Source organism: Oxyura jamaicensis, chromosome 1, assembly GCF_011077185.1.
Source record: "Oxyura jamaicensis isolate SHBP4307 breed ruddy duck chromosome 1, BPBGC_Ojam_1.0, whole genome shotgun sequence".
Classification (NCBI taxonomy): domain Eukaryota; kingdom Metazoa; phylum Chordata; class Aves; order Anseriformes; family Anatidae; genus Oxyura; species Oxyura jamaicensis.
The window spans coordinates 76,733,129-76,755,600 of record NC_048893.1 but is presented as its reverse complement, the minus strand read 5'-3'; the positions used below and the strand labels follow the sequence as shown (position 1 = coordinate 76,755,600).

At 40.9% G+C, this 22,472-nt stretch overlaps 1 protein-coding gene across 5 annotated transcripts; it reads right to left on the bottom strand.

Annotated features, from left to right (window-relative positions):
* Window positions 1-4,655: 4,655 nt before the first annotated feature.
* NOBOX (NOBOX oogenesis homeobox) lies at window positions 4,656-22,472 on the bottom strand. Of its 5 annotated transcripts, none has more exons than XM_035312008.1 (9): window positions 22,252-22,472; window positions 18,725-19,375; window positions 18,214-18,320; window positions 17,564-17,679; window positions 16,519-16,652; window positions 8,450-8,720; window positions 7,528-7,865; window positions 5,277-5,624; window positions 4,656-4,713 (listed from the first exon to the last, which is right to left on the bottom strand). In XM_035312008.1, exons 2-9 carry the CDS (start codon window positions 19,224-19,226, stop codon window positions 4,688-4,690), a joined length of 1,842 nt encoding a protein of 613 aa, XP_035167899.1. In that variant the 5' UTR covers window positions 19,227-19,375; window positions 22,252-22,472; the 3' UTR covers window positions 4,656-4,687. The 5 variants fall into 5 exon arrangements, with proteins under 5 accessions (XP_035167899.1, XP_035167877.1, XP_035167884.1 ...); XM_035311986.1 differs by lacking the exon at window positions 22,252-22,472 and adding an exon at window positions 22,071-22,225; XM_035311993.1 differs by lacking the exon at window positions 22,252-22,472 and adding an exon at window positions 22,071-22,225 and having other exon boundaries at window positions 5,277-5,621.

The window sequence follows — 22,472 nt, the reverse complement described above, 5'->3', positions numbered from 1 at the left end:
CTTGGGGTAACTTTCATGTTGGTTCCTTCTTCCCTGACAGCCACTCAAATTGAGTCATTGCCCAGAAGCCATTCACTTACAACGAAGGCTATTAGGGCATTGCTAAGGCTTCAGACAGACCCAAACACTCCCCAGCAAAGTGAGAAGACAAACTGAGAGGATGGGTATGTAATACTTCAGCATACTAATTCCAGCATAAAAATCCAGATTGCAAACATTTCCCCAGCACCGTGGCTGGTCCCCCTCACCCTTGCAACCCAATCCACGATTCACCCCTTGGAGAAGAGCTGCAGGGAGCCAGCAGGAAGGGATGCAAAGCAGCAGTAGCTGCAAGAGAAGCAGAGCTGTCATGTAGGCATAGAGAGATTTGTAACTACCATTGGAGCAGGTCACAGGCTGGGGATGCTCATCACCACGTGGAGGGGATCACATAACATACCTTTTCATATCTGTTCCGCCTCTCCCTCTTTCTGATTATCCTCTCTCCTTGGCACTCTTTCTCTGGCCTTCTCCCACAAGTGTTTATGCACGCCTCTCAGAGCCAAATTACAGTAGTTCAAAGAGACTCTTGCCACCTCTCATCACCACATATCATGGCATTTTAATTTTTGGGCACCTCCTGGAGCTGTACGTGGTGCAAGGAAGACTGGCCATAAATAAGGGGTGCAGAGCCTTTTGCCCAGGCTCCTGGGCAGGCAGGTGTGACCCCACGCATGAGCACACACGGTTGTCCAGCACACAGAGGTGTGTCAGGGCACAGCCGAACACAACTTCTCTTCTGCACCTCTTGCTGTGGTGTGCCCAGAAGAAAAGGGGGAAAATATAAAAGTAAAAAAAACAAACAAACAGAATGGGTAAAAAAAAACAGCTTCCCTATGAGGCTGTGTTGGAGAGGCAGCAGTGTTAAAGGTAAGAAGAAAGGTAGGGAGGAAACATCTTCCCACAGATAAAGAAAGGAAGACCAGTTCTCAGCCCCAGAAAACACACGGAGGCTTCACTAACGCAGCAATGATCTCTGGAAGAGCTGTGCTCCCTCTTCACCCCCAGGACCAGTAGGCAAGGTGGACCTAAAATGAATACTTTGCAGATAAAATGGGGTTTGGCTTTCTCTCTTGTTCACATTTTGCTCATAATTCCTGAAAATAAACCAAAAAAGGACCTTAGCTCCTCTTTTTTTAGGTCCTGTAAAAATATATAGTAAGCATAGAGGAGACAAGAAGCATCCCAAGATGGTGGCCCATATGCCTATATATAACCAGGAGTTTTGAGTTCCTGGGTACTTACAGATGCCTTGCCATAAAATCAAAGACTTTATTTTGCAGTTCATTTCTCCAGCAACAAAACTGTTGGGCTATTTATTGGAAGCCTGGTCTCTGTGAAGCCGCTGGTGTAAAATTGAAGATTTACCAACTCTTGTCTGATGAGATCGTGCAGATGTTGACACATGGGACACACAAGAAGACTAAGCAATGCATCTGGGAGTCCCTCTGTGCTTGTTTTAATGACTTATGCCATGCATCTTATGCTCTGCATACCCGCCTGGCAGATTTATTATCAGTTCTGAAGATATGATTATCATTAAGCTAAATGAGGTATCACAGGTGTGTTTCCATGCTTGCCAGCATTTATCCATGAAGATACATGGTACTGTCACATAATGGATTTATTCCCCTCCCCCCAGGTACACTTAGCAAAATAAATGTATAATTTATTTATATTTAGAATCATGTATTTATAATATTTAATAAATATATTTTAAAATATTTATAAATTATTTATAGTTATAATATTTTTATAATAAGCAATATTGCTTAGCAAAGCAATATGAAGAAAAAAATATTTATCATTCAACAATAGATTATTTTCTCATTTATAGCAATCTTTATAATAAGTGATACGAATGGGAATTTCAACTGCTAAGCTGAATAAACATTGATGCTTTCTAATATATCCCACCTCATAGGAACTATGAAGTCTGTAAGAAAATATTTTTCTTGACTAAAACAAGTTATTTCATTTTTTTTGTTTGTTTTTACGTACTATTGAGCCTTCTTGAGACTTGACACGTGAAGAAAGTACATAAAAAACAAACACCTCTCTCCCCCCTCCTCCCAAAAAAACAGCATTTGTAGAATGTACCCAGTCCTACTAGGAGAAGTTGCAGCAGGGGGAACAGCACAAGGAGACTAAGTGATAAGATTTCAAGATACTAGTGCAACTGCTGTTGCAGATGTAACAGACAAGCTCATGGCATTACACAAGCCTCTTCACGTTGGTATGCGGTCTGGCAGAGAGCCACAGGCTGTCACCAGTGGCAGTGCCACTGTTAAAAAAAAAAAAAAAAAGTTGCCTGTGTACCCGTAAACTGTTTAGCTCCAGTGAAGTCAGCAGAACTGCAGAAGGGATGAATCTGGCATTCCATATACGGTTGTGTACCTACGCTTTCTTCCAGCTGTTAATGTAAAAATATCTATTCAAAACTTCAAACCAAATTAGACTTGACAAATACAAGCATGGAAATGAATCAAGCCATTTCACTCAAACCAGAGATACCTACATTTTAACCAAAAGTTTGAAAACGAGATTTTCAATTTCAATAATTTGGCTATGCTCATTCTGTCCTAATTCTTCATGAGATTATATCACACAGTGCTTAAGTGGTCCTAAAATCCCATATTACATTTTTATGGGGAGTGGCATGAGCAGAATGTGCAAGTTCACTGCATAATCTGCCACCAAACCACATCCAAAAGGCATATTCCTGAAATTAATTAAAAAATAAAAAAATAAAAAACATATTTTAGAGTAAGAGAAGAGGCAGGTAAGAGCAGATGGCTGGCATTCCATGGTTGTTCTTGTCCTTTTCATCTCCTGGAAGGGTTGGTTTTGGACCTAGGCAAGATACGTAACCAGCCCTAGCTAAAGAGAATTCTGCAGTCATCACCACTAACAGTTTTCAGAGCACACTTGTCATTGCAATGAAAACTCCTATTCACATCTCTTGGAAATATTGGTTTAGGCTGTTCAGCTGTGGATGAGCGAAACAAATGTGAACTAATGCACGTTCCCCACCATGTTCACAACCTGCTACAGATAATCATTAAGTTTTGCTCCAGAAAATGAAAATTCCTGAATCTCTGCTCAAATCTGTAGATTCATGGTATAAATCTGTTCCTGTCTATACTGCTTAGTCTTCAGCCACAGCATACAAACAGTGTTGACAATACAATGAAATTAACGAAAAAAAAAAAAAAAAAAAAAAAGTGAACCAGAAGCACCCAACTCCTGCCAAGGATCCTCTGCAACAGATTATAGAGAAATTGAAACAGAAGGCCTGACAATGCTTAATTTCATAGAGCAGAATAGGGGCATGTAGATCACTAATGGAAAAATTACTCAGGCCATGCCTGTGTCTGAAAGACAATAAAAAGACCTGGGGTTAAACACAGAAAGTAGAAGAAATGCACCTCCAGCTTCCTATAAGACAATGGTCTGCCCTCACAAGGGTACAGTGAGAATCTGACACACATCTTAGCCGCTCATCATATATCCCATACATTCAGCTAGACAGAGCTCATTTGGAAACTACAGATCCTAGGCCTGTAGCCATTTGTTTACAAAACAGGGTAAAAAACCTCTTCACTTGACTCTGCTACTACCACTGATGACTGACTTCAGAGACTATTTTATCTGTTTCCTAGGATGACAGTCCCAGGTAAAGCAGCAAACAAGACTATCCAACCAAGATTGCTTACTCTATTAAGCTATTCTTGCTAACACTGCAACTTGATATTCCCACAGTAAGATTTGCAGGAATGTGAGAGAAAAGCCACAGCTATGAAACATCCCATCAGATTAACCTGCAACACATCCTAACAGGATGCAGATGTAAATGCAAGGCATGCCCACACAAACTGTCCGCAGTTCCTGTTAACTGAAAGAGACAGTAAAATGTTTAACCCCTTTTTCAATAACTGAACCACTTCAGAAGTAAGCTGTCAGGTCAGACCTAGAGATCTCATGAAAGTGGTACACACCTACAGTTCAATCTGGATGCAAAACCATTAATAACTGATGGAGATGTGGTTATATCACTGGCATCTATAGTTTTATATGGAAAATTAAAAAGTTAACAGTCAATAATTATTACATTAAATTAGTAATTCAAGGCTAGCAAACACCAAACCAATAGTGGACTTCCCACAGTATTTCTTGCATTGTCTGGAGTCCCTAAAATTAGATGTACTTGCTTGAACTCATCCCCTTTTCTATGTGTCTTGCGCTTCCTGGTCTCTCTCCACCAATATTCCATAACACCAGCCATACTTTAACTCTTGCATGATTGGGAAGTTCTGTCAACCCAGGGGACTCTCATGCCTGTATCAGTTATTTTCTTTCTGGGTGCTCCTCGAGATTTTAATTCACTATGAAAAATAAAGTAAGATTTAAAAATAAAATAAAAACACACACACACAGACCAGAAGTTTTTATTGAGTGAAATGTCCCTGCTTCTTTTCCTCAGCAGGAAAATAATCATGGCAACAGGAGGGGGAAGAAAAAAAAGACCCCCAAAAAGAAACAACAAAAAAGTGTTTCTGTTGCAAATCATATTCTTGTCTCGACTCTTATTTTGCAGTTTAAAATAGCAATGTCTCCTCTTCTTTTATTTGTTTCTCAGAGCGTAGTATCAGTCCTTAGCTTCTTCTTTAGTATCTGAAGAAAAAACAGATTCCTAAGACAATGTGATCTCACTTTACTCAGTATTGCCTGAATTTTTTCAAATGTATTATGTTGTGAAATTAAATAAATACCCTCCCACCCATTTAAACTTTTAAGGCACAGGACACCTTCCAGCAAACCTTTTTGTTTCTAAAATAGAAGTCTGTAAATGGAAATCAAAACAAAAATCTCTCTCTCCCCCTTTCCCTCTCCTCAAGAAGTTCTGCCTTGAAGAAACATGTATATACCTCCAGAAATCTTAAAAATAATCAGTCCCGTTTTTTCAGCTTACAACAGAAGATGTCTAGCAAAACAGAACTTAGTCACCTACTTTACTGACCTCATTTAGTCACCACTTCTAAGAGAAGAGTCTGAGAACTAGCTATTGGATAGTTGGGCCTGTCTTAGAAAAAAAAAGTTTCCTTCCCATTCATGCCACAGTTTTGATCCCATAACTGCGTTCAAAGGAACTACCACTGTCTTGGAACACTTTCCTTATTCCAGCCTCACTTCTCAAAAAAGAAGAAAACAAAAATGTCAGCTGGCCTTTCAATTACCAACAACACTCTCTCCCTTCTTGCTGCTGCTCTCTACTTCCTCTCTTTCAGCAAGTGATGTCAACTCTGGCTCTGTTAGATGGCTCTGGTACAAACTCTGGCCTGGTGTTGTTATTTCATTCTGTTTTCCAGTATGTGGCATGGATCCTACTGTTGTTCCATTGGGCACTTGAAGGAAATATGGAGAGGAGGGCAGGCAAGGTGGCTGAGTGTAGGAAGTTTGCTCTGAGAAATATAGTCCTCCTGCTGTGCTAGAAGATGGCATTCGTGAGTGCGACTGATTCAATAATGGAGCTCCCTGCATATAGAAATCATTCCAGGGGACAGCCTGATAGGCAGTGATGCCTGCTGAAGAAAAGGCAACAAAGAGTAGTCAGAAGCATGAAAATAAGGAAGTTAGGATTAAAACCATGTATATGTAAAAACACGTTATGTTCTGCTTCTGACCGTATACTCAGTACGAATCAATGTTAGTTATTCCTTAATGCTTACTGCAGAGCTGACATGACATACTTATGAACGTTAATTCTGTTGTTTACATTGTAACATATTTATCCAGAATATTGCTATTATGAGGAAAAAAAAGTCAAGTTATAGCATTATAATAACCTAAAGAATATGTCACTTTAACACAGATCCGGGGTATATGTAATTACATTAGAGAACTCCCCAAAATGTTTTTCCCCCCACTCTTGTTTTCCAAATCAGTTTTGCAAAGCATGAGCTGGATACTTAATCACCACTTTCATTTATTAAAGCTGTAAACCAGGGAGTCAGAAATGGTGTTTTTTGTTGTTGTTGTTGTTTTGTTTTTGTTTGTTTTTGTTTTTAATTTGTATATATTAATTCAACTAAATTGCTCACATGCTTAAGTAAGAATTTAAGGTGCGTCTACACTGACAGTTTTTCTCCGCATTGCACTGCTGGATCCCTGACCCCAGTTGTCCACATTGCCTAAGAGTTACAGGTTCTCCTTGGACAGAAGAGCTGTGCACTGCTACTTATTACCCATTGTGCTCCAGAAATAAGTAAGGAAGAAAAGAGTATCAACTCTGAGATACTATTCCTTCAGCAATCTTCATTTTTCAGTCCTACCAAGGTTTGCAACTTTATGCTCGTGTGACATGCCCAAAGGCACACGACACACACTTCTGGCATCACACTATAAAAACTTTAATTTGGTTTGCTAGCATACAGCCTTCTCATTACTTCTGACATTTCAAATTGAAAAAAAAACACAGAAAATAATCATTATGCCTAACAACCAGAGAGGAGAACCAGTCCAAGTGCTAGATGGCAGAGGTGCTGCCAACCTGTTCTGGAGAATATTAGCCATGAACAGCAGTATGAATGAGGCAGCTTGCACCAATCAGCCTGCAAGTCAGACTCCTTTCCCTGAAAGACCCAGAAAAACGGTACAAAAACAGGAGCAGCATTTGTAATCTAAAGAATTTTGTTCTCTTATGTGAAGAGTCATATACTTTTTGGACCATGACCTTAATTTAAGGAACATGGTACAAGCAAATAAACTGATATAGTTTGTGATCTTTCAATTGTACTTGGGCTTGAACAAATTCAAAATACAGATCACTGACACAGAACAAGGAGATAATGCCATTTTTACCTAGTTACTTTTTAAGATTAAAGTACTTCAACATAGTTTTCTAAGTAGTATTGCAAATTCATGTCAGAGGAAGAAAAGGAAGCTATATCCGTATTCTCTTGGCCCCCATATCTCTAATTCTCTTCTTTTGGACTACTGTAAGACACATAATATTATTTCAAAATCATCTCTGCAGAAGTCCAGCAGAGATAGAAGCCTGTTTTTCTTGCTGTCACCAAGTACTCCATTTGCTGTGGCACCTTTTCACTTTGCACCCTTGACTACTGCTTACATACGTCACAGGCATGTTAGTTTGTTCAATATTGCATTCCTGAAAGAGAGAAGTTGCTCTCCATTCCCCCCCCCCCCCCAAAAAAAAAAAAACACTGCTGTACCTGACATACTCACATGGTAATGTTCTCTGACACATAGACTAAGTAACTTTTGATTCAAATTAATGGATCACCCAACACTTAGAAACGAACAGAGGAGAGAAACAAACAAACAAACAAACAAAAAAAAAAACATGGGCAGCATATACATGTATATTTATGCATGTGTATGTACATTAAACCACTGATCATGTACCTTTCAGGTACATTTAGTTACTCCAGAAGAGTAAGATGTCAAAGGATTTCAGAAATTTACCTGAGTTTCCACTCGGCTGCTGTAACACAAGCTGTCCCCCCATGTGGTTCTGTACATAGTCCTGTGTGGCTCCTGCTGCCCCATAAGTTACAACCCCACTGTTGCCAGGTAAGGGAAGAAAGGACGTACTGGACTCGGTGGGTGTTGTAGGAGTGAGGCGGACACCGGAGAGCACATTGCTGGCCAGGTGAACTGGCAGATGGTGGAACTGGGAGAGCTGGTGCTGCTGGGGCAGTTGGTAAGTTCCACCCTGGCTGCTGTACTGACAGTATGGGGTCTCTACGCTGCCTGCAGACTCCAGCTGCTCGGGGTAATCACAGGAAACTGGTGAACACAAGCTGCATCGAGCAAGGAAAAAGGCAGTTCAAACACTAGAACAGGGTCAAGAGCTACAGCAATTTGTACAATAAACAATTGCCATATCTTCCCCTTGACAACAATTCAAACCCTGATCTGACTCCAAGCCCTTCTGCCAAATCCTAGGCATAGGACAAGAGCAACAGAAACCACCTGAGCCAAAAGCTTTCTCACAGCTTCTTCACAGGATTCTTTAACATTGCATATTGGTGGGGACTACCTTTCCTTCAGTTCCTCCCAGTCTCAAAGGCACACTGCAGTGCTTAATGCATCCTCTCTCAAGATTTCCTGTTCACTGTGCTTCTGAACCTCACTTTTACTTGACACACATACAACTATTAAAAGGCATCGCTTTACTGAAAGCAGGTGTCTTGTCCTACACCATGCACATTATACATTCTTTTCATACTCCATTTAAAGGAGTTTGCTTTCTGTTGCTCTCCATTCCCAGTCCCATGTCTAAATTCTTATGTATGCTCCAATTTATTTCCTTATCCCATGTCACAGCTTTGGCCCCCCCCCCCCCCCAGGCTTCTCCCTTACAGAGGATCTCATCTGTTCCTACCCTTGATTCTGGGTGCTGTAAGTGAAGGCCTCCCTGGAGCCATTTTCCTGACTGGACAATCTGCATTCACTGTCAGGAGTGTCCAGCATCAAGGGAACAATATGGTTGCAGGAGTTGAAGGTCAGGCTGAGAGGGAGGCTGGCCCTGCGAATGGGTGGAGGGCTGGGAAGACTAGGGAAGCACTCCATTCTGGTGGAACTGAAGTTGAACTGCAGTAACGTCTTTGTCTGAACTGCTCCACAAGCTGCCACCATTCCTGCCGCTGTAGAGACTGTGAATAAAAAGAGAGACTGTCGTACTAAAAACTGAAGAGAGCAAGCACAGGGTCTAACACGAATGGCAAAATAGAAAGGCAAGATGTCAATGAAAGAGTGGAGGTTTACTTTTATTCACACTGGTTAACAAGTAGCAGCACTGCTGCTGGAAAGCAAAAGGGAGTAGTAGCAAGCTCTCTGGAACACAGGATTATGTTTATTGGTTAAATAAAATTACCTTCATTATTTCAGTCTCTGCATACTGGATTTATTCAGCTCTCAAGGAGGCAGCCAAATGAAGCAAAGTACTGCCTGGAAAAAGGCCAGGAAAAATCCCCCAGCCACCTTCCATCTCTATTGTCCTCTGGGAAGATCATGCTGCACAGATTATCCTTTTGAAAAATATAACTGGTTTCAAAGAAATAATGTGCCTTTGGAGATCTGCTGTCTAGGCCACTTTTAAACCAAAATTTCTCTCCTGGTTTGGCATCTGATGAATCATGGAAAAAAAAAAAAAAAAAAAAGATGGCAGCTGAAGGTCCTTGGGAAAAAGCTAGAAGATGGAAAATAATATCAACACCTTTTGGTTTCTAGAGTCTTGTTTCATGACCTGTCTCCTCAGTTACTGCTGGAAAAGGAGAGGCTAACAGTTTCCTACAGAGCAGCCTCTGTGGAAAGAGGACAATATAAGAAATGGAAAGGTCAGAAGCATATATACTGGTGATCCAGAATAACAAGTATACAAATTTCTTGAACATCTGTATATGTGGTGCAAGAAAACAAGATGCTTTTCTGTTAAGCCAAACATCAAGTTCTTTCTCTTTAGAGAAATGTAACTGTCTTAAGGTATGTAGGACAACGGAAGTGATTTTTCATGTCTAGCTAGGCTGAACCAGCTTAAGAATGAGGCAGATATAAGAAAAGTTACACTGACATTACTGTTTGGATAGAATTAGTCTACTCCCACACACGGTTAAGTATTCAGGGAATGCTAGTAATATGAATAGTTTACAGCTGTACTTCACCCTTGCAGGCATACAGTGTAACATCAGATGTACTCCACCAGGTGTAAGCCAAAGGCCTTAAGCATAAAACCTAAGCATACTGCCATAGCCAGCGCAAGCAACCTTTAGAGAGTTTTAGAATGCATGCCCAGAGAGCTGATAATGAGATTCCTCTTCAACCACTTGCAGCTCCATTTCTTAGACTATGCAGAGAACTGTGCAACTGTGCTTATATTATTACATCTTCTTACTTTTTTTTTCTCCAAACTCACACTAGGTATGGAAAGAAATATTTATGACATTTCAGTGAAAACTTTCCAGACTCCTGATTTTGAGCTCACTTAGAAAAGTAGATCAAGATGGCTTCTATAAAGCACTCACATTCCTAGACAACTCTCAGTGGTTTAGTTTTCAATTTGAACAAAAAATAAATAAAAATAAATTTGCTCCATTTTAGGCAACCTTTATGAGGTTTTTGTCACATTCCTTTTTTTTTTTTTGACATAGCACAAATAAAGTCCTGTACAAAGCAAGCAGTCAAGACATTATTTAATTTCCTAACAAGCCAAAATAGCTTAGCCAGAAAACAAGCTGAAGATCTCTTAATTATGAAAACATTCATTTGCATTGTTCCTCCTGACCCTTCTAGCCTAAAACAAAGTAGTTCACAAGGCTTTATGAAACAGCAGCTATTTGGGCACAACTTACCTGAAAAACTGAACTGAAACTTCATAGACAATGACAGTAGGATTAGCTATTCTGCAGGTGGCCTTAGTCTTGCTCAGGATGAATGCAAGCAGTGGTAGTAACATAGCCCTGGAAAATACTTCTAAAACTGCATTCACACACACTGAGAAGACACCGTTTCCCACAGCATTCTCCTTGAGAAACTGGTGCTCTTGGCTTGGACTGGTGTACGCTTGGTAGCTGGGCCCAAAGACTCGTGGTGAATGGAGTTAAATCCAGTTGGAGGCTGGCCACTAGTGGAGTCCCCCCAAGGCTCAGTACTGGGGCCAATTCTCTTTAATATCTTTATCAATGATCTGGATGAGGGGATCGAGTGCACCTACAGTAAGTTAGCAGATGACACCAAGTTAGGTGCGTGTGTAGATCTGCTTGAGGGTAGGAAGGCTCTGCAGGAAGATAGGCTGGACCAATGGGCCGAGGCCAACAGTATGAAATTCAACAAGGCCAAGTGCCAGATCCTGCACCTGGGGCACAACAACCCCAAGCAGCACTACAGGCTAGGAGATGAGTGGTTAGAAAGCTGCCAGGCAGAGAAGGACCTGGGAGTATTGGTTGACAGTCAGCTGAATATGAGCCAGCAGTGTGCTCAGGCAGCCAAGAAGGCCAGCAGCATCCTGGCTTGCATAAGAAACAGTGCGGCCAGCAGGATTAGGGAAATGATTGTGCCCCTGTACTCAGCTCTGGTGAGGCCGCACCTCGAGTACTGTGTTCAGTTTTAGGCCCCTCACTAGAAGAGGGACATCGAGGTGCTCGAGAGAGTCCAGAGAAGGGCAACAAGGCTCGTGAGAACAAGTCTCACGAGGAGCAGCTGAGGGAGCTGGGACTGTTCAGCCTGGAGAAGAGGAGGCTCAGGGGCGACCTTATCACTCTACAGGTGCCTTAAAGGAGGTTGTAGTGAGGTGGGGATTGGTCTATTCTCCCACATGCCTGGTGACAGGACAAGGGGGAATGGGCTGAAGTGGTGCCAGGGGAGGTATAGATTTGATATTAGGAAGAACTTCTTTACTGGAAGGGTTGTTAGGCATTGGAATAGGCTGCCTAGCGAAGTGGTTGAGTCACCACCCCTGCAGGTCTTTAAAAGATGTTTAGATGTAGAGCTTAGTGATATGGTTTAGTGGAGGACTTGTTAGTGCTACATCAGAGGTTGGACTCGGTGATCTTGGAGGTCTCTTCCAACCTAGATGATTCCGTGAAGTTCTATTTTTCAAAAAAATATTTTCAACACTTAGTGCAGATAATCTTTGTGGATTACACCAATAGGATCATGGACAACGATGCTGTGGAGATGGCACACTTGACTTCCAAAGAGCTGCTTCAGCCTTTTCTACGATTTCTTCCACTTTTCAAGAAGGACACTAAATCTGTATCTTCTGAACAAAATAGGAAATGCAATACGAATAAATAATTCATATAAAAATAAAATCCGCTAAAATCTGTCACTGTATTTACAAAAGATTCCAGCATTCTGTTCAGTGTTAAATTCTGATCACTGGCTTCATATCATACTTACATTCTACAATTCTGTTACCATTCCAGACCTTGATGTAAAGACAGATATCCTCAGAAGGCTTTCCAGGGAACAGATGAATGCAACAATACAGTATTTTGTTCATTGCTTCCATTATTTCTGAGTTTTCACTCCATGAGACAATCCTGGGAATTTTTGGAGAGCAATTTAATAATTTGCCGCTTCAGATCTCACTTCAGTCAGTCTGTGAACCAGTTCTGGCATTACACTTGTCTTGAGAACAGCTACACAGCTGCTTCCCTGTACTATAGCTGCTTTCTCGGCATCCTGGAGAGAGTTAAGAGACCCATTCTTTAATGGGTTTCATAATTTCAAGTGAATGGGATAGTCTTAAATGAAAAAGCATATACTTCTCTCCAGATAACTGATTTCAGTCTTTCACCAAACTTTAGAGGACTGAGACCTATATTAGAGAGGTATCTATGAATTTAAAAACAAGCATGGTCTCAACTGTGATGCTATATTCTAGGAAGTTACATTCTCTGTTGTTAAGAGACCAGATCACGGTCACAACATTTGCTATTTGAATGACACCAATCTGCTTTGCAGCCCAGCCCTTCCTCTTGACATCTGCCATACGTGACTTTCTTAATCAAAAGACGTTATGCTGACTCCAGAATGCCTTGGCATGAGACACCTGCCACAATTCCAGCAGATAACTAAGCAGCTGCTTGCAGACTGTTTGGGAGGCCTGGGGACCATGATTAACTGCTTACCAAGCCCGGTGTTGAGTACAATACAGGTGCTGTTGAGCAACCAATCTAATATCAGATAGTCTGCTTACTAGGACTGATTTTTCCGGCATCAAGAGTTCATCAAAAGCCTCTGTTACTATGGGTCTGTCACACACCATCCAATCCAGTTTATTCTAAAACTGCCTGTGTAATCACAGCATTTACTAGAACATTAAGGGCCACCATAAGCCTCTTTGCAGATGCATCCTCTTCCTTACATTATTATAGTTTATGAGAAAAATGCATACATCTTGCAACTGGCTTCTTGAAAGTTAATCAATCTTAGAAGCAAAAGCATTCTTCAATTACTGGAGTAAAAACCAGTAAGCTAATTTCAGCCTTTAACTATGCTACTCAGATAAGTGTGTCAGTCTAATCTTCTGGATTTTCCGTAGGCTGGAACCTACCACTTTGGAAGATATGACTCTTGGTTGCCATATCACCTCCACATCATCAGCTTTAAAGTAATTTGTTCAAAGGGCAGAATCCTGCATTACAGTGAAATCATTAGGGCTTGTGGAATTTATTTACTGTTCTTTGACAGATCACATCAAACCTCAAATAACTGCTCCCAAGATTTCTACTCCATTCCCATCTCTGCTACTGGGTAATCATAGGCTGAGCTCCCAACATGTGTCCTCAGCAAAATAGCCACAGGAAACAAAATACTACCCACAAAAGTATTGGGGGGCAAAAAGACTTCCTCAAACAAACCAGAGGCATACCAAGTAACCTTTCTTAAGGGGTAAGGAGACGTAAGTATTTGTTCTGCCCAAAAACAGCTTCAGCAAAGTAGGCATCATCAGTTAAATCCTCAGAAATTTCTTAAAATATGCAAAATTATCCAAGAACATGCACAACTGGCTGTCTAATTTGGCCTGAAGAACTGCTGTAATTGGTAGTTTATGTACACACAGTACATAATGCTTACCTGTACAAACTTGATCTTGGTTTGCACATAAGAGGCATTTCACTGTACATGCATCCAAACTTTCCATAACACTAAGGGAGTTCAGTCAGAAGAAGAGTAAGAGACATTGTGGTTTCATCTCTGAGCAACTATTTATGATTTAAGTCAGTAAATCAAAGAAACATATCTGTAAGAAGTCTCAGACAAACAAGAGAAGCTTCAAACAACTAGAAATATCAAATATAAACACACATACTACTTTGTTTAAAGTAAGCTACCTGTCTAGCTCTAGCAAAAGTAGTATGAAAACAATTTTAAGATCAAGGCAAGCTCAAGTAAGAATTTCTGAAGCACAATCGACTCTAGTGTGGCTAACACCAAAACCAGAAACCCTAACTGCCAGAAAGAAACAACGTATCTCAACTACAACTTGCTGACATTTTTAATCAACTTGTTTGGAGAACTGACCAAGCAGTGAGACAAGGACAAAAAAGAAAAACAACAGATAATCAGAACTACTGTCTAGAGAACAAGGAAAAACAAAAGAAAAGAAAGCACTGCAAAGGTGTCAACTAACCGATAGTGCTGTTCTCATACATGTAAGTCGTTTGCTTGTCCAGCTGAAAGCGGTTAAATGCTGCTATCAAGGAAAGCACCTTAATAATCACCACATTAGGGCACAATCTCTTGGTGCAACTACAGCATTGCACAGGTTGCAGCTTACTTTCCTGAAACATGCCATCAGCTGTTTTCACAGAGGCCACTTTTACTAGCTTTTGCCTTGTCAATTGATGAGCTTTTTATTTTTGTTCACTCTTATTTTGCTTCTTTTACTTTGGATTTTATCCCATCCATGTTTTGTCGCCTTTATTTTCTGAAGACTTCTAATAAAGAATAAAGATGAGCCCTGAATGGCCCTATTTATTGGCCCTATTTATTTATTTTTTCTGAACAAGGCTGAATGAGTCTGCCTGTATGCAATGCCAGATTGAGGGGTTGGATGGAGGGAAGAAGACTGAATTCCTCATGGTTGTGCTATCCCACACATAGTAACGCAATGTTGTATGTTGTGACAGAAGCTTTTCCTGTGATTAGGCTACGCAGCTCCCTCTCCTATGCAGGCTGTACATATTTAGTAGCATACTTTTCTTTCAGAAAGAGCAGTAGCTTACATCTCTACTGTACCTAGACAATTTTCCCACAACTTGTAGAAATGTAGCTTTAATACTTTCACCTTCTGTCACATTTGGCTGAGTCAAACAAATATGGAAGGAAGGGTGGGTTTCTTAAACAGAGTGCAACCTGTGTGTGGCACATTACACACCTCCCTGCTCTCAGGAAATTAGGAAAAAAAACAATCACTGAACCTCACAGTTTGTGTGCAAATCATGCCTCTTTTCTGCAAAGTGATTTAGAATTTTTTTTTTCTTCATACAGATCTGTATCTAGAAAGCATTTACCAGCCTTAGATGACACAAATAGTTTTCATTACTTCTTTCCTAGCATGAAGAGAACATGGAAAATTTGGTAGCAGAATGAAGTATATTCTCACCTTCCCATGTCCTTAATACTGAAGATACTGGGGTTTCATACAAGTGAAGAAAGCATGTATTTCATAAAAGCTAGAATTACACACATTAAAGGAAATACATGAAAGAAGCAAGTTAGAAGGATTCAGGGAGTAAAAAAAAAAAAAAAAAAAGATACCTTTATCACTTATTTTCTCACATACCCAATCCAGCCTCAGGGACATTCACATTGTGCAAAGAATGCAGATGGGACATTTCTTTCCCAACAGAAAAACTGTGTTTTCCACATCAGGAACTGCATCCCAGTGTGTAGATTCTCCGGAAAAAAATTGCTCAATACAGACAGATGACAAGATCACATCCCTGAATGAATATTTATTTCTCTAACAGACATTCTCTCCTGACTAAATAGCATGACTGCAGATGTACTTTAGGAACCAGGAGAGTTCCGCAGACAAGTATAGAAATATGAGGATGTTTGCTTTGTTTCCCTTTAAGTGAATTATTTTGCAAAATCTTGGTCTTTATCTAATTAAATACAGTGCTCAATGACTGCACTACTTCATCATTCTGGAAAGTAGTGAATTATTCAAACATTTTGACCATGTTTACTCTGTTGCAAGAAGAGGAAAAACTAACTTAATTACAGTCATATTGGTTAAACAGCTCATAGAGTTAAGCTAGTCCTTGCCTTGAGATTGAAGATTGACAGGCATATTTAAGTAATAGAAGTGCTGAATTACAGTATATCAAGAAAGTACCTCTTATAAGTATCTCTCTTTTAACAATATTTATTAGCATTCTACACTTATTGATAGGTTCTTACATTTGCTTTCTACAATGCCAAAGAAATTTATATTAATAGTACTGATACCTGATAAAATAAAGTCCCTGGGTCATATTAGAAAGTGACCTGCACAGAATTGCTCTCAATACTGATAAACATTTATAATACGAGGGGTCAGAAATGTCGGCATGAGTTTCAAAAGAATGAGTTACACTAAAGAGCAGAAAAATACTGTACCACCTGTTTACACATCTATTGTCTGGGATATCCCTCCCTAAGGATGTGGTGAAATTTACATTATTCTAAAAATATTTTCAAGTTGTGCCAACTGGGAAAAGTAAACATATACATGAAGTGCTTTAGGGAACATTCCTTACTCCAAGGAATACTACAATATTCCACATGTGAATACACAATTCAACAAATCCTCTCTTCTTTGCTTGACAATCTTGAAAGTCTAAATACAGCTGAGACAGAAAACTGATCCAACAGCACACCCCATTGACTTTCAACAACACTGCAACAGCAATTAAATGTGGATATATGCTTGGGAACTCACACTGATATTGGTCTCACCTGAGGAGGAAGCAAGCGGTGCAGAATGCCTACTGAGCAGGCTGGAGCAGTTCCCAGCTGTAGTGTCTACATTCAACACAGCAGACTGGTTATGAACAAAGTCGGGCAATGGAGGCACGGGCAGAAGAGGGACCCTAGAATTATGCATAAAAGGTATAAGCACAGACCAGAATACAAGACATCACCACAAGACACACCCTAACTATCCAACAACAGGCAAATGCTAAATCATTAGCAGGTGGAAAGGGAAATATTAGCTTACTTATGAGTGCAATGAGACACAGGACAATTGATGCTGTATCAAGCAGTATTTGGGGAAGTGGTTCTGGACTACCAGTGTAGAAAGGACAGATAGCAGGGACAGTGCAATGAAGTCAGTCAAATGGTCTCCAATCTCTCACTTAACTATTCCGTTTTTGTCTTATCTCAAGATTCTCACTCTAAATTGCCATAAATGCCTCCCCCGGAGACAAACTTCTCCTGCCCACACACTTGAAAGAGCACCCATCCTCTCACATATTCCCTTTTCTCTCTAACATAAGTATTCCAAGATCAACTCTGAAAGGTGTTAGCTTGTATTTCTTCAGATAAGCCCATCTGTTTGGGAGATGGATCTGAGCAAGCAGCATGCCCATCACCAAGTGAAAAAAAAAAAAAAAAGTGAAAATGGAAAGCGATGGTGGAAGGTCTGGGATAAAAGATTTCTCAAGTTCCCAAGAAGGGCTTGGCCAGCACATATACACAAACTAAGAATGTAGGAGTGACTCCACAGATCCCTTTATCTCATCCTCTGCTCCCTATGTAACCTCAGCAAAAGGGCTTTCAACAGTTATTTCAAAACAGTACTACAGGGTAACCAAAAGTTCTTTTAAGAGGACCCACTACAATTTGTCCACAAGTCTGTCAGGCTGGAAAATACAGAAGGGCTACAAAGGTCTAACTCAATAGTCAGTTCAGCACAGCTTAAATGCAAAAGGCACAGGAAAAAAAAAATTGTTAGGTATCTATTATGAAGAAATAAGGTAAATAGATTTAAGTCCCTCACCCAGAACTGTCTGGCCCTGTAGGGACTGACAGAGCTGATGTTGAGTATTTTTTCTTGCCTTTCACATTCAACTTCTCTGTTTTTCGCCACTTTGCCCTGCGATTCTGAAACCAGACCTGATAAATAGAAAGAAAGGATACATTCAGGGAGGAAATGATCTACATACAAGAACACAAGCAAAGAAGCAGCAATAACTGCCTCCATGGATCACTAGGTGAATCCAGAATTCTCAAGGAACCTTTCTTCCACCGAACACCTAGAAGATTCACTGCAGAGAGGAGTAACAGCAGAAAGATACCCCAACCAGTTTCCTGTATTGCCCGTAACAGAACCTACAAGATAAAGAGTTCAACCTCTGTAGTTTTTTACCCACCCACTTGTCTCTTCACAGAGAACAGGAAGAGATGGTGGAGTACACAACAGCAAGCTTCACTGTCATTTTGGTACTTTTGGGGGTGAGTGCAGATTGGTGATTATTCATACACTGTCCATCCACAGGAGCCACACTCTCATCACTGCAGCCTCTACCCTATTACCCATGAGCTCCTCTTTCCTTCCTACTCAAGCTTCTCCTTCCTGCCCCAGTCCCTCTCCCTGTTGTTTTCTGGCACAGATCCCACTGTCAACATTGTTACCCACACAGCCGTTACCATGATACGCTGTGGTGTCACCCCAACCACAGTTGCAATCTCCCTCCTCTTCTCATTATCAGGGTAGTGGTCTTCCTGGAACATCTTCTCCAACTCTTCTAGCTGCTCTAGAAATGATGCATTGTTCAAAGACAGAGATAGGGAATATGTGATAAGGAAACAAACCAATAAAAAACAAGAGAAAAGAGACAGAAAAATACAAAAATGAACTTTTTTACTATTCTTAGAAATACACGAACATAAGAGATTTTCTTAAAAGCAAGCACAAAAATAAACAAGAGTCTTCTTCCCCAGTAAAACAAAGAGCATTGCTAGCAATGCTTAAAAAGCAAGGCATTCAGCAACCTTTATTTGAAGAAGTTCTCACACATTTAATGCTGGAAAATGCATTGAAAATGCCATTTAGAGCAGTTCAGCACCTCTGTGCTGTGCCTTCATTATGGTGTAAGAAACACTGGTGCTGTTGGCAATACAAGTGCCACTGTCTACCATCATGTTCCCCATTATCTACCTGCACTATAGAAGGTACGTGACTTCTTCCTGACAGGTTGCAGAATTTCTGGGTTGTCGCATAACTCTTTTTTTTCCTTGTTTTCACTATGGCTACTTCCAGATTCCAGGAATGAAGATACCTTGTAGGACTGCTGAGCTGCAACACTGGCTGAAGGACATTTTGATGATCTGCAAGTAGTTGGGCCACATGCATCCTGTAATGATGCTAGCCTGCAGAGATCTCCAGAGATGGCACTAGTGGCTTTCTCAGCACACATTCCACTTCTGTCATTATTATTTTTCTTTGTCCCCTTTTCAGTCTCATCTGAATAATAAACCTCATACTGTTCATGTGACTCTGACTTATCTGTGGGTTCCTGTGCAAACTCAACCACAGGAAGTAGGGGCACTGAATTCATGTCACTGAGGAAACTTGTCAGCTGTCCAGACGCTGAGGCAAAGTTGACTGAGCAGTCAAAGGCTGCAGAGTCTTCAGAAGATGACACAGCTGCCTGCAGCATGCAGTAACTGCCATCTTCCTCCTCTTCCTTCACAAGGCTTGTCTTATCTTCTCTTCCCAAACTATTCTCAACTTCCTCTTTCGTAGTTGCACTTTGGAACACAGATGGTACATTGCCTCCTGTACCATGCCCGCCAACAGGATCAGCATCTATCACAAAGTGCTCAGTGTTCAGTAACATGTCCTCCTCCTTGTCCTTGCACTCTGCAAGGAAAAAAATGAAAAACAACAGCCCCCACACCAACCCAAACACACACTGTAAGCCAGATGTGCCTAGATTTCAGTTATGGGAGAGGGACTGAAACACAACAGGGGGAGGAGGGGGGGTGGGGAACAGCTAGGGAATTCAGTATGAAAACTGACAAGAAAAGAGTGCTGCTAGAAGAGCAATAGAAAAGAATGTAACATGGCTAATATGGAGATATTCAAACATCTGAGACTAGAAAAGCCTCAAATTGAGAATGAAGATTCCTGAAAAAAAACAAAACAAAACAAAAAAAACCTTCAAACCACAGGAAGAATTAATAACAGATCTAGAGAATAGAGATAAGGTTGTGTATTACAAATACAGTAGTATTTGTAAGTAGAAGAGCACTGGGAATAACAAAATGTCTTTCAAATAAAGAATAAAAATCAGATGACATATCAAGTCCCTAAGTGACCCCTTACTAAAATAAGCAAAAGGCAAATGCAAGCCAAATTCTAGTCTACTCTGTCAGCAGTGATTATCTGACAAATAACACCGCTTCTTGATTATAGAGGTTTCTGTTTCTATCATACAGAAATTTACCAAGGAAAAAATAATGAATTATTTTATAATTAATATTATAATGAATGATCTTCTAATAACTTTCTTAGATTAGCTTTCCCCAGCTTCATGCACAACAGTAATGAATAACAGACCTACAGAACAGGTAATGAAATAGCTGGCTGAGTACAAAAATAGGTGAAGATTTACCAAGTTTAACAAAAAGCATAAACTGCATCACACTAATAGAGATAAAAAAGTAAAAGTCAGAAATAACACAGCAAGAGCAGAGTAGGCAACTACTACCATAACAGAATAAAAAAATAAGCATTATTCTTTCCAGCTGACACATATATTTTCAAACCGTGAAAACCTGCTGATTATCTCTGAATGTATGCAGGATTGCATGTGTTTTCCATTTTTTTTATTTCTAGAAGGTGACTATTCCTTAAGAATAGAAAGTAGAATAACAAAAATGGAACCATGTAATTGCTTCTTTCTGGAAAGAGGGAGATTTCAGCACATTGTTGGTAGCACTTCAATTTTTTAAGTGCTTACAGAGAAATTCAGCAATTTATTTTTTTGGAAAAAATATATAAAAATCATTTAATTTCACTCTATCCTACTTCTGACATACATAGGTGTAATGCCAAAATAAAATACTCACTTAAGAAAAAAAAATGTTGAGGCAAAAAGCAATTGTTAAATCAAGTAACAACCTCACAAAATCAGTCAGCTGTGTGAATGTTGATGGAAATATGAAGGGACAACAGGCTGTTTCCAAGACCTTCCAATTTTCCTTTTTACAGAATTAAGAGAACTGAATGAGTTGTATAGGAAAGAGACAGGAAACTACCTACCCATAATAATCTGAACTTGTTAGGCAGTAAGTTTCCATTGCTGTTAAATGAGATAAAATATACGAATGGGAAGGGCCAAGAACTGAATGAGGAAGAAGTTGGCTATGTTTTACACAATTCCTTTTTACACTGTCATCCCTGCTGTATTTGAACTTGTTTCAGTCCTACTCTTGCTCATTATGCAAGAAAGCTAATGTTTTCACATCATCCATTCTGTCAAACTCTGCCTTGAAACAAAAATAGTATTTTCAGCTCCATGTTTTGATTTAAGAAGGCTTTTTATTTATATGTGCTTACATAAAAAAATACATTTCAAAGTCATGTGTGTCCCTTGTGTCTGCAGACAGATCAACAGCACGAATTTTTCATCACCTGCAGAAACAATCCTTCATGAAACAGAAATCGTTACCTCTATTTTTAAGACGTACAGCAAAAGCCTGACAACATGTAACTTAGTATTGCCAAGAAGAGATCTGAAATGAAAATGAAGTTCAGAAAGACAAGACCTTCATGGCAACAGCTAGGGAGTTACCAACACAACCCTTTCTTCCATCATTGCTATTGCAAGAGACCAGACCAAACAACACCTGTCCCATTTTCAGATAATGAATCTTAAACAGAAGGGATTTTAAGTGGCTAGAAAAATTATACTATCAGAGTCTGGAATGCCTGAAGGTGCAGAAGCAGGAAGCAAAGTCATCTTTTTCTCCTCACAGCCACCCTCTCAGAAGTTGCTAGAACAAGGTAGCCACTTGCGCAGTGACAGCAAGACTTTGAAGATTGGTTTGAATGTTTGGTACAAAGCAACCTGAACAGACACAGGGAGAAACATGAACTTCGCAGAGCTATCAATGCAAGCTCAAAGATGAAAATTGAACAGCAGGTGAGGGATGTAAGTGCTACCAGTCTAGAAACCCTGAAGCTGCAGGACCTCATTACTGGTATGAAGTGAGTATATATAGTGATATGAAGGGAAGACCAACAGCTCCAGTCTTCTCACTTTTACAATCCCAGAGACAAGTGCCATGCAGATGCCCAGCCAGCAGCAGCTCACTGCCCCCGAACCACTGAGGGCACCCCAGACAAAACGACAGCACCACAGGGGCACAGAAAGTGGCCCGGGGGAGGTGGTGGGGTCATTATCCTCCACCGGGGCTGCTCATTAGGCTCATTATCGGGTGCATCCCCCCAAAGACTGAGGAGAGACGATGCCCCATCCCTGCAGCCCAACCCTTACCCAGCCCTTGGGGCACCCGCTCCTCCTTCTCTCCGGCCCCGTCCATGCCTGCTCGGCGGCGGCGGGTCCGGCTCGGCTCAGCCTGGTAAATGGCGGCGAGCTCCAGCGGGCTCATCAAAGCCACCTGCGGCACCAGCCGCCCCCTGGGCAGAGCGTGGCCCAGACAGTCGGACTGACCTACCTCAGCCGCACGGGGGGCGGCAGAGGCAGGCTCCCCCCGCGGAGGAGTGGGGCGACAGCGCCCAGCGGCATCGCAGCCAAAGGGGAGCCAGCCTGGAGAGCCCTGCCGCGGTTGGCAGCGAGCCTCTGGTGGCCCGTTGTGGCGACTGGGGCTGGCGCCTGCTTGCCCTCTGCCCGCTCAGGCGCCATCGCCTGAGGGAGGCAGTGTACGGAGGCGCTCGT